General features: G+C 36.7%; 1 protein-coding gene across 1 annotated transcript in view; it reads right to left on the bottom strand.

Moving 5' to 3' along the window:
* gabrb1 (gamma-aminobutyric acid type A receptor subunit beta1) overlaps positions 1-15,751 on the bottom strand; it is a 34,346-nt gene that overhangs the window by 2,100 nt on the left and 16,495 nt on the right. Inside the window, exons 5-8 of the mRNA XM_032547722.1 lie at positions 7,870-7,952; positions 2,047-2,190; positions 1,661-1,813; positions 142-395 (exon numbers count right to left, since the gene is read on the bottom strand). Coding sequence (XP_032403613.1) covers positions 142-395; positions 1,661-1,813; positions 2,047-2,190; positions 7,870-7,952 — 634 coding nt within the window. The remainder of the gene's footprint in view (positions 1-141; positions 396-1,660; positions 1,814-2,046; positions 2,191-7,869; positions 7,953-15,751) is intronic.

Below are 15,751 nucleotides of genomic sequence, written 5' to 3'. Positions count from 1 at the left end.
TTCTAAATTTGGCTTTTAAAGCATTCATAGCTTTCTGATGGGTAGGTGGCTTGGTCATCAGACAAGTAACACTGTCCCACACTTATTTTAACCTGCCGTAGACATAAGTGACTGATATTTTCCACTCAGATCTTCACCCACCTGCACTTTACTGCTCTCCAGTCGACCCTTATTCTCATTGTTGGACTTAGCAGCCTTTTCCGCTGCTTTCTTCTGTAGGTGAGGACCACGGCCAAAAAAGATGTAGTTAACAAAGGCATACTCCAGCAGGGCCAGAAACACAAAGACAAAGCAGCCCATGAGATAAATGTCAATGGCCTTGACGTAGGGGATCTTTGGCAGGGTCTCCCTCAGGTGGGTGTTAATGGTGGTCATGGTCAGCACCGTGGTTATACCTGCAGATGTGTAAAAGTCAACAGTGTAGGACATGCAACCATCTCAGATTCGACATTTCACTTGTAAGAGCTATTTTTCCTTTTTTTTGTGTCAAACTTTGCAAGATTTTGCTAATCCTCCAAAGTCAGACATGTTGCCAACATTCAGTCAGTGTATTCAGTGCTCATTCAGTGCCTAACTTTGCCATCCAACCTAGTTCTGAACCCAACAAAAAAATAACCACCAATATATCCAAGAGAGAACCGACAGCTGACAACTTCAAGTGGTCCAGAGACTTTGAACTCCTCTCAGACAAAAATGGAAATAACCACCAGAATTAGGTAATAAAACCCTTTGTTAGGCTCCTGAGAGGCTCAAAGTCTTGATAACCTTTAGATCTGTAAGGTGAATAAGAGTTTCTTTAGTAGCAGAGTAGAAGTAGTATAGTAATATTGTTGTGCACTTCCTTTGTGATTATTACAAAGTAGGTGTTCCTGATTTAGTTTTAGTGACGTGTAAATTTTAGGGTTGTAGGTCCCCCCTTGACCACTAGCTTTTTATGTGGCTGAGGTCATTTCAAGGCAAGGTCAAGAATTCATCTCAGAAAGAGTTTGAGGCTCTAAGACTAATTAATTTGTGACATTGTTTTTAAGTCATCAGATGTTGTTCTTTATACGGTGAAATTTAAAGTTTAGCCTAGAAGTATTTCCTGAAAAATAAAATGAAATCTAATGTTGGACCATGACTAAATGAAGAGAATCCTGTCAAACTGTCTTAATGAAGGCAGAAAGAGAGAAATATAAAATCTTTTATCAAACATGAAACTAAAAGTGCTACAATCAAAAAAATATATAAAAAATAAAAACTATATATATATATACCCAGGGGGGCACAGCAAGCTAAAAAAATAGACACAAAGATCTAAAAGGGACTAACATTTGACAAATTGAACTATTTTGGAGAAATAGAAAATACTGAATAATTCAATGTAATAATTTCCCTTTTTATAGGAGAACTCTGTTAAACTGATGGAAGGTCATAAATAATCAGTGCATGTTTATGCTTTTCCAAGTCTAAAACTTACAGAACAGACTGTACAAGTGACAATTGTTCATTAAGACTGGTTCTATCTCCATAAATTTCAGCTCTCCAAATCTGAGATATGGATATAATGAAAGCTTATAGACTTGCATGATATCTATGTTGAAGTTTGCTGTCTATATACATAATAAGAGCTAACAAAAATGAGTGAACCTGAGAGAAATTATGAATAAAAGTCACTGACCTAAAGCCACTCTGGCAGCCGACGCATCGTAATTTATCCAGAAGGAGACCCAGGACAAGATGGTGATCAGGATGGATGGCATGTAAGTCTGCAGAATGAAATAGCCAATATTCCTCTTGAGTTTAAAACTCAGTGACAGTCGTGGATACGAACCTGTTTGGTAAGAAAAATAGTATCAGTCTGTGGTGATCTTTATACAGATTGGTAAAAAGATGGGTACTAAATGAAACAACATAATGTTTATGACATAATAGCTCCATTTTTCCCATAGATTATACTTTTCCAGTATAGACAATGAATATTGTCAGTATCAAGATTTACCAAATTCTGTATACAATTAACCTAAAATACTTTTTTAAAATTTATTAAATAAGGTTCATTGTTACCTGTGGCAAACACGGCTTTCTTGGACAGGGTTTGGTAATCAATGATGGAAAACTGAGGCAGCTCAATGTTCTCCACTCCAGTGACTGACCCCGCATTGCTTCCTCCCTGCCAGTAAAACTCAATGTCGTCTGTGGTGTATCCATCTGAGAGAAACAGGAAACCCCAAAAAATTCCAAAAAGAAGTTAAAGTCAACAATATTTGTCTTTGGGTACTTGCACAAGTAAAAAAGGAGAGATCAAAGCTGGTCTTAAAAACGTCTAGAAACAATTCCCATGATAGTCACAGGCCAGAGGCCTCAGGACCCACAAACAGAAACCAGTGAAACTCAATGAAGGGGAATGTGCATTTGGTCTAGTTCTACTCAAAAGTTAGTCCTTTTTTTCCAATCTTCTCTACAACAAGCAGGATGTTAGGAAGAGAAACTAGTGAGGGAAGTAGGAAAGTCACTCTGACATAATCTCTCTGATGTTGGAGATGTGTTAGTGTGTGACTGAACAGCCTGAACTGTCGGTGACCTCCTGAATGGATTGTCAACACATTTATTCAGCAGGATGTGAACCCACATAAGCTGCAGATCCTTTGGGAACATCTGCCAGAGTTTTATTTCTGTTTTAGTATAATTCTTTCACATCATAAAAAGGAGAGTGAAAATATATTGCAGGTTGAAAAACATGACTCGAGGGAAATACTTTCACACTCAGAGAACATGAAGTCTGGAATGAATCAGCTAGAATGAAAACGGTTTACAGTGCACATCAGTCAGCAAACTGCTTTCAGGAAGAGTTTCCAAAAAATGTGACACCTCACTGGAGATACAAACCAGGAGTTAACACACAGGCAGCTCTGGCAGTGGTGCATAGTCCCTGGTCTTAGTGAGGAGCAATTTCAGGACCCTTACTGGTGGATTGATGACACTGAAGAATAACATTTCAAACCTGGGTACTGTCTTTTTCTAAATCTACCACAAGTATTGCAAGTATGTCAATACTTGCAATACTTGGCTTTCAAAAGTGAAAGCCTGGTTATATGTCATAGACTTGGGGGGAAGCCTTGGCTATAACCGTTTTAACAACCATTTGTTCTGCCCTACTTTAAATAATATGGGCAGATTCCCTGGGGACAAGAAATACTGAAACCTTTTTCAAAACGTCAATGTCAATGTATGTTTTTCATGTGTGAACACACATAAAAAAGTGTTCACCCATTACAAATTTCTCTTGTTTTTGATTTAGTTCCAACACTTAAAATGTTTCAGATGATCAATCAAATTTAAGTCATCAGACAAAGATGAATATACAAAATATATCTTTCAATTAATTGCGGGGAAAAAATCTATCCAAATAAACCTGTACCTGTAAAAAAATAATATCACCGCCCTTGTAAAATCATCAATTAACTTAACATGGTTCACTTTCTATAGCCACACACCAGAACTGCAAGACAAAATAAAAACTCACCAAAGCAAAATCTGTCTCACAATCCTAAAAAATAGGCAAGCTCTCAAAACAAATAAATTTAAAAACAGATAAAATTATCTCCTAGTTTAAAAATAATGAAAGATTAATTTCTAAGACTGCCACACATGGTGGCAGTAGTGTAATGGTCTGAGTCTGCCTTACGTCTTCGGGACTTGTACAATTTGGTGATGTTACAGATAGTTTTCCCTAGTAGAAAAGTCTTCATAGAGATTCCATTGAAGTACGCTTGAAAAATGCAGCAAGACAAGCCCACCTATGAATTAGTTGGACAAAACCAGGTTCTTGAGTCACATAGTCAAAGTACTGGCCAAAATCCAATTGTGACTCTGTTGCAATATTATAAATATGCTCATAAATCCTTCGCTGTGTCTGAAATAAAACATCTCTGTACAGAATAGTGTCTCAAGACTCCTCCACAGAAATGAAAAGAAAAAAAGACTCATTGCCAGCTATTGTAATAAGTGACAGCTACTGCTGCAGTTGCTTTATTGTGCCTAATAAAGGAAATCATTTTAATACTGCATCTTCTATTTACTTAGATTTTCTTTGATTACCTAAAAGGTTTAGGTAAAAAAACAAGACAAAAAAAACATGGTAGCAATCTGTAAGGTGACACACACAGCAAGATGCTGTCTTGATTAAATAATTTTCTACCAGATGAAATATTATCGACTCCTCAATTTTTCCATAGGAGAACATTTTATTCCATTTCTTACTTGATCTAAGTGCTAACTTTTTTATTGGTCAAGTTGTTCAGTGCATTAAAACAGCAAACAAAAGCTGCAGATCTGATGCTAAATGTGGCATCTCATATTCTTCGTCCTCTAAACTCAAAACTGACTGTATTTTAATAAATGCATGCTTCCTTCCAGCTGCTGGACATCCTCCAGTTTCCCAGAGGCTGAGTTGGACAAGAAATAAAGCCTTTCCCTTTACTTTTCCTGGCAGGTCTCTGGGCTACATCTACAGGCTGAAACAGAGTGACCCGGCCCCCAATGCCCCATCGGTAATTAGACCCATTTAATTGGGCCAATGTGTTTCTCTTTTCAGGCTCTCCATCTTATCTGCAGGCAGTTGAAGGATTTCTGGGAATTAACAGCTTATCAAATGCGGAAGAGCTTCATTATGCTTTTACTTCATTTTTCTCATCCCTTTTCAGTACGAAGAGGAGCATTTTAGAAATGGCTTAAGTGAACAATTAGAATAATTTGAACACGTTGAATGATTTAAAAGGAGAATTGCCTATTATAATGTCAGTTCTTCCAAAGGGAATCGAATATCTCCTGATTTATTGAACTAAATTCAGTTTGTGTTTTTACCTGTCTAAACTACAACATGTCTTATAAATAAAAAAGGCTCCATATCTTCACACCTGAGTACTTTTTTTTCCAAATATAATCTCTTCCTTTGTGAAACCATCTCCCAGTTTTATTCATGAATAGTAGGTAGACACTATGTCTACTTAGGCTCAAAATGTATCATGAGGGACATTTCTATTCATTTTCAACTCAAAACCTGAAAGAATTTACCTTCTAAATAAGAAAACATGATAAAATTGAAACATTCAATCAATCATAAACTAAAAATGGCAAATTTTGTTTATATGACATAACTCAAAAAAGGTGCTATTGTAGTATTGTTTTGAAGTATGTGATGGTGGTGGTACTTGGAAAATTTGGTATCTAGGTGCTCGTTATTAAAAGTCTGAGATCCACTGCGTCTTCAAATCAATTACCCCACTTTAATGTCCCTGCTGCACCCTCACAGGAGGCTGTTGCCACAACAATGTTTTATTGTGGGTTTGGTTTTTTGAGAGTGATGTCTTAGTGTGAGGAAAAGTGTGCACAATGTTTTGCAAGTGGCCTAAAAAGTTAAGTTATTGTTTTATCTGACCAGAGAGCCTCCTTCCACATGTTTGCAGGGGAGCATCTAAATGGCTGCTTCATAACTGGAAACTTAGCTTAGCTTTCTATTTGGCTTGACACATTGAATGGCTTATGGTTCAATTAAAATATTCTCCCACCTGAGTTGTGCAACTCCTCCAGAGCTAGCATAGTGTCTTTGGCTACTTTGTTTATCCTACCTGTCATGGACAGCCATCTCTTTGTGTACTTGAAGTTTCGCCTTATGTTTTCCATTTTCAGTTAATTGATTGTACAGTGCTTTGTACAAAAATTGTGATATTGTTTTTCAATATAATTCTGCTTTTAGCCTTCTCCTTTGTCTACTTCATGTTAGTCTATCACATAAGACCAAACAAAATAGACTAAAGTCTTGAGTTGCAGTGTAATAATATATGCAAGCGAATATACTTTTGCAACCCACTGTAATATCCCTAGAGATTTAGTCTTTATTTCTAATTTCAATTTTCTTAGCTATTGAAATTTCCACATTAAGATGGATAGATTACATTAAATTCTTTGACTTTTATGACTTTAGTTACTTTATTAATATTTAAGACTTAGGCATTTTGATCTAATTCAATCTGTATTTGAGTATGAAATGTTTGTGTGCTTCAGATTCAGAGCTACCAGGTTTGACCACTTAATTTTCATGCTCAAATGTAACATCTATTTTATATTACACTGACTAGATTCAATAAGACAGCCCAGAAGAGCATGCATGAGCATGCTTCTGTTCGATTATTAAAGACAGCTAATATCTGTTAGACACAGTAAATTTGAGGAACTTGGACCATGGCCATGAGCCTTATTTCTATACCCAATGTTACCAATGAACAAGGCGCTAAAACTATGGCATTAAACAAATTCTTCACCTGCATCAGTTTAATTTGTTAGAGAATTGAGAAGGGGGAAAGTTATAATTTAACAGGCACATGTACAGCTAATGAGCACCCCCTCTTACCATTACAGAAAATCCATTTTATTTATCTTTAATAGACATCAGGAATACGTGGATGATTAGGGATTAGGGTGTGTAGTGAGATTGTTGCTTTAGTCTGTTGTGGTAACAAAGAAATTTATCTGAAAGGCTAAACTTTGATTTTACTGTTCCATCTGTACCTAAACTAACTTATAACATTCATAAGATTTGGATTTTGACTAAGATCCTTGATACAAGCAGCTGCAATCTATTCCATCATCCATTAGAATAAAGATTTGCTCATTTCCAGAATTTCAACTTCATCTGTTGCTTTATACATCATGTCTAGCCAAAGGTTAATTTGCAGACCTGATCACTGCTTAAACTTCTGTAGAAAACTAAAAACAAACAGTCATAAAATAAACTGATGTATATCAATGAGCTTTTGGAGAGCTCATATGGCTTTGTTGCATATGTATGACTTCTGCATGAAGCTCCCGGCAGAAAGACGCTCCACCCTCTCTAAATGTAGACATATACTGTATAATGTGTGAGACTTTAACTATTCATGTCAGCATTGTTAATTATTTAACTGAGGCACTCCGGACAGGTCCAGTTAAACAGGAACTGTCAGTTCACATTAGATGGCTTAAAGCTGAATATGACCTTAACAACCTCAGATGATTCTGACCTGGGAAACTGATGTTTCAGCTAATTTTTATAAAAATACAGTATTATCAAGTCTCTATTGGTGTGTAGGTTGAGAACCATTTCAATAGAAAAACTGAAAGTGAACCACAACCACAACAAATATGGTCTGGGTGGTATAATCAATTTACTGAAAAAAAAAAGCACAGGGAAGACCCACAGTTAAGTTTCTTTTATCATGAACACCTATGGATTTCCAAGAGGAAGGATATGGACAGATGTAAAAATGAAGAATGGGTGGATGGAAACATGGCTGGACCAAGACTGAGACAGGGATGGAAAAATGGTTGGATGTACAGTCAAATGTAATGTGTGTTTATTAACAAGCAGTTAAGATGCTAATGTTGTACATCTGTAGTTAAGCTGATGTACAGATCTGACATGTACATGAATGACCATGTAGTTAAATTCCTGCTTTATTAATCAGAATTATGATTATTTCAGATTTATAAAGGGTGCTCTGACAAGCTGTGTTTTCTTTGGATTTTATAATTCTTTTATCTCAGGCTTGTGTACTTTTGTCCACTTGGATTTTCTATAGCTTCCCTAACACTTGGTTTTAGCTCCTGGAGCTTGTAGTAACAAGCTTTAGTAAAACTCTTCTAGATCTGTGAACTGATCCTTTGTTTTACATTATTGTGGCTTTCTTCATCTCTAGTTAACCTAATGAAAATCAGGTGTCTAGTTTCACCACATGAAGATCATGACAGGTTCTTGTGTCAGAGTTGTGTGATATCTGAAAACAGACCGATCTATCCAGGTTCACTCAGCATCTCTTGAATCAGTTTGGACACAAAAACTGTGTTGCTTACAGCTCTCGATCTCCAAGGTGCAGTTCTGCTCATCCAGCGGGTATCTGCGAAGGTCCATCATGCAGGCGGCTGTCGTGGTGATCCTTGGTGAAAACAAACAAAAAAAAAATGTTCATTTGATTTCTTGAAGTTTAAGGGTAGAGCATAACTCACAGAACCGACCTTCTAAACCTCGAATTACACAAATCCTTTTAAACCTTGAGTGGAGCGAAACCATCCGTCTCGTTCTCATAATTGCCTTTGCTCTGCTGAATTGACGTCTGCAGCTCTTCTCCCTTTGTAAAGCTTTGTGTTTTAGTCTCAATTATAGCAGGCAGTAATTAGGAGTTAACAATAAAACTGGATGAAACTTTCAGTGAAGTTTTAAGCAACAACCGTCACAAACTGGATGGAGCCACACCTTATTTACAGCCTCATAATCTGTGTGTATATGACAGAAAACACGATTAAAGGTCATCCCAAATACCCACTGTAGCATGTAGGTAGATTATAATTAATGTGCTGAAATGGAAGGATAAATTACAGGCATTTTTCTGGGTGACCTGCACTTATACTCATTCAGACAGAAAATCTGGCTGCGTAGGGAATACGTGGAGCAAACAAACGATCCCTGCACGCTTCATAGACTTTAATTAGACATACGTAAAGCTGCATTATACTCAGTGAAGCTTATTAAAAAGTATTTATTGTCAAATGAAATACAATCTGTCCAAAATAAAACATTCCTATTCATTTTTTATGTTGATTTATTGACATACACACTTGGGGTTCTTCAATGTATAATAATGAATGGAATATTCTTTTAAATGTTTGGTTTCTTTTTTTTTCCTTCATTGTGAAGAAAATTAACTACTTTTCATTTTGTCCTGATTTCATGGTAAAATGCAATAACGTAGCAACTGTACTTATATAAAACAGCAATGTGAGTAAGCACTTTGGTTCAAAACAGTTGTAGAAATGAACTTTTTCTACTTTGGCCAACATTTAATGGCATCTGAACAGGTTTGTATTATCAGAGCCAGTCATTGGCAGAGATTCTTCAGATATCAATGCCATGCTACACCTCATATTGTCTCCATTGAAAGTAGACTTGTTCAAGGTGTAAAATGGAATGAGTAATCCTGAAGTATTCATGGATCAGTATATTATATATTTAATACCTCCATTCAGCTCTGACTCTGCCCCTGTCTCTTCTTCTGATCAGTCACAGCTACAAATATTTAAAAATGAAGCAACCAGGAGGTTCCCATGTATAACCTAACCACTGGTTCTGTCATTATCTGTATCTCAGATTTGGAAGTGTTGTCTCATTCTTGCTGCTTCATGCTCAACTAACTTGACCTTCAGAGTGTACTCTGAAGGTCAAGTTTTACAGCTAGTTCCTTGTGCTGTTGAGTTTGCATCTTTTACATACTACCACAAACACACAAACATTAAGGGACCTTTTTTAACAACTGCTGAAAGATGTTTCAGTTATTTATTTTTGTCATAAACAACAGAGTTATTATTTTATATGCTTTTAAAAGCTATACCTTTAGAGTACACTCTGAAGGTCAAGACTCCAAAACACCAACAGAACCACATTGCTTACAAAAATAAAAGGGGAGCTGCAACAAATTCTCCAAGATTCCATTGTTTTCTCTTGATTTGGAGAAAAAACTATTCCATCATGGCATAATATAAACTCTGCTGATGATGAAAAGTATTCTTGGACTGTAGTTTGTGCACCTAAATGTGTGACTAAGGGATTCACAACTATGAAAACAGAACTGCAGCCTTCTCCTTGCAAGTCAGTGAATGGACACTTCCCATTTGTACTGTCTGTCCATGCCTCTTCACCAGCTTTAAGACTTATCCAAAGCTTCCTAAAGTGTTCAGTGTGTTCAAGAAAAAGATGAACAGCCAGGAATATTCAGAAGGTAAAGGATAAATATTTATGTTTTTATGGGCTTTTAGCGTCCATGACAGTGAAAGAGCTGGGAAAACGTGAAGACAGATGAACTTTTACTGTCAGAGTAAGGAGGTATTAAAAGACTTTTTCATTTTCACAAGTCACCCTGGAATCCCTGAATATGCTATTTTCAGTCTCCTTTCAGAAAATACTTTCTGAAACACACAAAATACTCAGAAAATACTTTCTGAAAGGAAGTATTTCTGAATACCTCTTCAGACTTTCTGCTTCTGAAGTACAAAGCCTTAGGAAAAAGTCCAAAGACAGAAACCATAATAAAATTGCAAATAAACACAAATAAATGATACAAATAAACACATTTTCATCTATCCGCAAGTAGTGCCAGTCTGATATGGGGTGCTGTTTCTAAACCATGTTATCCACTCATTTATAAATGTCACAGTTTCAACTTAAGTATTTAGGTCCAAACAAAATATGTTAGCAAGTTAACTATTTAGTTTTGAGCCAGCCAAATATTTGATTTACAAACTAATTTGCTAGTTCATAGCTAAATATACAGTATGTAAGTTTGCTTGCTAATGTGTTGAAGTGGACAATCAAAAATAAAAAGCTGTGTCTTGAAAACTTCTGCATTAACTCCTGCTGGGTATACCCTCCTCCTGAACCAGGTATCCTGTATCTTATTATTAACAATTCACTATTATGCACAAGTTTTTGTTGGTCTCTCTTATAAAAGTACAAATAAAATGTATGTTTGCGCTTGTTATATGACAAAACAAATGCAGTGGTTGTAATGTGTATTTGTTATTTAATAACCTCTGACTTTTTACTATGATTTCCCCACATGTGGCCTCGTGATCACTATGACTCGTTAAAGAGAAGCTTTTCAGACTCTGCATCAGCTCAGGCCCAGCAGCACAGACTAAACTTAGCCTCTGTGTCATCTTTTCTTTCCATTGCTGAGAAAAGCTTTCTCTTAGTTGTGACCATACCAGAGATCTGCCACTGATGATGATGTGGAGATAAACAGGTCTTTGATGTTGTCTTCATTATTCCAAGGTGCTGAATTTCCAATAATTGGGATGTGAGAGTGCCAATCAAAGCTGAGGTCATTTTGGGAAACCTAAATATAGCCCTTGTCTCAGCAGCAAGCACACTGGATGAATAATTGTCGGAGCCTTTGGGGGATAATGATTCTGCAGCAGAGCAGTGTGAAAGATATGATCATCAGTCCTTCCGACTGGAGCCAAAGTAGAGAAGGAAGGACAAATATACCAGCAACACAGGGAGAACCTCCTGGACCAAGGCCCTTGCATCATTCATTCATTGTATTCAATAAATTTGTTAAACCTTTACTTGAATCTCCTGTGAGTATTTTGCATGTGGGGCCAAAGCTTAAAAAGAAATATGACAAACCCCAACCAGGGGGACAAACAATCATTGTAAGGGTCACAAATTATCTAGGGGTTGCACTTTAACACCCATGATCTAGACCATGGCAATTGAATGCTTACAAAGAGGACACATTAGATTAATGGTTTTTATCCAAACAAGGAGAACAGTGACAATATTCTGTAATAATTACATTTTATATTGTTCTGGAAACACACATATTATTTAGGATGGAAATTCTGGTCCAGGGTTGGGGCGAAAAGGTCAAAAAGAGTGAGGGAAATGAAAATTACGAGCACTGGAGATTAAACGGAGGAAGGAAACTAGCTTAGAGGGAAATAGTCTTGTCTATCTGAATACACTGAGAATTGCTTCACTTTAGGAAGGGACAGAGTGCTGAAAACAGCCCGCAAGGCCCATGTTCATTCAGCCTCAAAAGAAAAGTTGTTTCTGGGTAAATCCAGCCTCCCTGTCCTTTTCATTGGGCTGCTTCAGGTCTGACTTAATGCTTTCTGCTTCCCTCTCTCATTGTATCCCTGTTTCTGTCTTTGAAAAGCTGCTTCTATGTGGACTTTAAAAACCCCCTGATCTGAACAGACAGCTCCTCCAGACACAAAACAACATCTGAGCATCTGAGGCTGAATGCTCCCAAAAACCATAAAAGCCCAGAAATTTCAAGTTTGTTAAAATGTAAAAAAAAATTGCAATAGTAATAATATGTTTGTGAAGGATAATGACCCCCTAAGAAGCATGAATGCATTTGGACCAAATGAATCAAACAAAAGCTTTTAAGCTAATCAACTAATTCAATTAAACTTGTTAATGTAATAGAGCAGATGGCACAGAATCTGACTTGTTGACGGCATACCTGGAGAAAAACCACAGCCTCTGTTTCTCTTAAGGGGGCAGAATTGTGTATTTTCCAGAAACATAGTAATTTTTTAGCACAATAATGCAACTATTTGTAGAGTGTTGCCAACAGTGAGAGGTTGCTTGACACAGTCAGCGAGTATGAGTGAGTGCATCTGTACGAATTGTAAGTTTTAAATGAATAGGGCAGCAACAATATTTATCACGGACAGAATGAAATTCTGCAGGAAGTTCAAGGATGTCCAGTTGAAACCTGTTATTTTCTCTCGTGAATCTTCATCCCAAATGTTTGGTTCATCTAGAGAAGAAAAGGCGAATGTTGCCACGTGAGACCGACTGATAAGAAAACCGATGAAAATACCATCCAAGAACAACTTCTACCAACAATGTGGGTAACACTTTATTTGACGGGTTGTGAATAAGACTGTTATGACACCGTCATAAACATGACATAGCACCTGTTATGAACATGAGTAAGTCTTCATGAATATTTAAGATTGTTGTCATAAAGTGTCATTCGGTAAATCATGACACTTTTAATACAAAGTTGACATTATTCAAAATGTCTTCCGTGTCACCGTACAGACTTAAAAATTAAGAGATTCAAATAAAATAATTTGATCCTATTTGGATGCCCCTAAATCATTATCCTTGACTAAAACCCACTAATCATTAGTCTGCTGTCTGTGATTTTGTCAACTGCATTCCAAGCAAGGCACAGCATGTTTTGAATTCCATGTTTATTGTAGCTTGTTTTCTTGTATTTTAGTATCACTGTAAATCACATCTGTATCACAGTTTGTTCATAATCGTCTCTGCCAGCTGCTAGGATTTATACAGAGGCCAGAGCCCCCTTCGCAAAACACTATAAGGAGGCTTAAGGTGTCTTTTAGACTCCATGTGTTTTGTCAATGGACCAATACAGACGTGAAACCCACCTCTGTTGCATCCTGACTTGGTAAGCAAAGTACTCACAGTTGTGCAACCAGTCCCTCGAAAGTTTTAAAACTGTAAATAAAACTCAGAACTCAATAAATGAGTTCTGAGTTAAAAGAACTCAAATAAAAAACAAATAAAAAGGTGAATCTACAGGTTTAATTTTAAGCGTTTGCCACTATAAGACGATACATGTTTTGTCTGGCATTAATGTTTTGAAAAATAAAAAAGATAGAATGCAAAAACTAAGAATGCATATTTTATGAGTAGTGCTACGGCGATGTAGCCCCACACCTCCTGTCGTCCAGCACTGCTGGCTTTATTTTTGGAAACGAACAGCTATGTGGAATATCTTGTGATCTATAAATGCCCAGAGGGAGCTCAAAGGCAGCTTGTCTTCGAAGTTTTATCACAAATATATTTTGTGAAAGAAGCTTGTGTAGCAGAAGAAGCTATGCTTAGTATGAATTAAACACAGTTCTTAACTTTAAAAACAAAGTTAAAAAAAGCAGGGAATGTTCCTGTTTTACCTGCACACAATTAAATAAAACTGTATTGAAACATATGTTACGAGCTGAATTACGAAAGAGTCATCACATTATGCTAAGGAGTCAGCAATTAGCCTTGCACTGTAGCAAAATGCTTTCAGAGCAAACCCTGTAAATAGGACCAAGATTGTAGATGATTGTAAAGTCAGAAAAAAAACAAAACGAATCAAGTTACCTCTGAGCTTTGCAGGTGAAGTTTTATTAGAATATTATAACATTCTTAACAAATTTAACCTGTGCTGGAGAGGCATACTACAGATGTTCCACAAAAACTGTTAAAGCAAAATATTTGTTGCTTTTGAGAAACTGCAACATCCTAAATCCCACTAGCAAGGAAGTAAGTGTGTTACAAAAGAAAGGCAATGTGTCTTTCAATACCTGGCATCAGATTTATTAACTTTAATATGATATCTTCCAGTACCCATTTGTAAAAAATAAAAAAAAGGATCAATATTGGGGCCAAAGTTAAGATCAGGACAAACCAAATTGGCTGATTTCACAACACAATGAACTGTCGTGTAGAGATAAAAAAAGGAAGCAGCTCAAATATCCCAACGTTGACATTTTGCACCTGTGGTCAGAAAAATTGATCTTAATCAACCATGTGACTAGTTCTCAAAAACCAAACTGTTTGGTTTGAGGAGAACCATTGGTTTGAGGATTCCTTCTCATTGAGGAGAATCAATGAGATTAGGAAGAAGTAGTGTCAGCATTGGAAACAGCCGATCTCAACAGAAATGTTATGGATTTGTAAGTACAAGTCTTTCAAATTAAAGAACTGTTCATAATCTGCTGTTCATAACTGTTCATGGATTTTTCTTTAATATACAAAAATGTATATATGCTGACAATATATAGTTCTGTATCTGTTTATTCACAGCGCAACAACATATGAGACTAAGGAAACTATTACTCACTGGGCAGTTGATGCCATATGCCAGTGTTGCAGTTTGACTCGTACCATACTGAAAGACATATGTCTACGAGTGCATTCAGATCCTTTCCTTATTCTGTGTCCCGGGTAGCAATGTACCAAAGTATTTCCAGTTAAATGAAGGGTTGCCATGAAAAACATGTTGGTTTTGTATCCTGCTCTGGTCAACAGTCAGAGCCCTGCTGCTCAGCCACCTGGCATCACTTCACCAAATCCTCTATGTTATGGGTTAGGATTGGTGCGTCATTGATAGAAATTTCCATGATTTCAATAATTTTTCTTTATAATCAAAATGAATGTTTCATTTTGCTCTGAAAGCTTTCTGCTAACAGGCAAGTTTCATCTTGTGAGAAATGGTTAACGATGATATATTAACCACAACCATGAACACAATTTCTTAAAAAATAAAGATAAAAATGTAACTGAGGAGGAAATTATCAAGTTATTTATGAAAAAGGTGAATACAAAAATATGTACTGGATGATCCTACAATGCTGATGGGTTTAATATTTACAAGTCAGACCAGGTTTTCTGACTCTCTATTTGAAGAATTTTTTTTTTTTACCCCTCCAGGGGGTCTTTTGTGGGCTCTAGTGTCCCTTATATGACAGTAGGCTGACAGGAAACGGGGAAGGAGAGGGGGGAAGACATGCGGCAAATATCGTCGGGTCCGGGAGTCGAACCCGCGACGGCTGCGTCGAGGACTCAAGGCCTCCAAATACGGGTCGCGCTAACCGCTACGCCACCACGGCACGCCCTATTTGAAGAATTTTTGTGCCCATTAAAAAACAAAATAAAAGATTACTCAGCCTTTAAATAACTAATTCTCACCATTTTTATTTCATGCAAAGACTGATATTGTGTCTGAGTACATTTTTTCCATTAACTTTGCATTATCTTTGGTCTAATGGGTTACAACCCAAACACAAAAGCACAACAAAAAAATAAATAAATCCACTGATTTTCTGTTACATTTTGCCGTTTTAAATGTCCCCATCTTTTGCAGCAAAATCGCTTCATCCTCATGGATTGTTAGTGGATTAATCATCTCTTTGAATCTACACACTGGTAACACCAACACATTGATCAAAACTGAATTTGGGTTTTGCAACAATTGCAGCAATTAATTGGCTTAGCATTCCCCAGGAAAGATTTGCATGCTTTGAACAGAAGTCTTTTGGAAACACAAACATCCCGGAGGCAGCACTGTTCCTCATTAAGACCTGGTCCCTAAATCCCTTTTATATGTACAATCTACAGTTTTAAATCAACCTCCGCTAGAGCAAAAGA

This window comes from Xiphophorus hellerii, chromosome 19, assembly GCF_003331165.1.
Source record: "Xiphophorus hellerii strain 12219 chromosome 19, Xiphophorus_hellerii-4.1, whole genome shotgun sequence".
NCBI classification, from domain to species: domain Eukaryota; kingdom Metazoa; phylum Chordata; class Actinopteri; order Cyprinodontiformes; family Poeciliidae; genus Xiphophorus; species Xiphophorus hellerii.
This window is presented reverse-complemented; position numbering and strand designations above follow the sequence as displayed.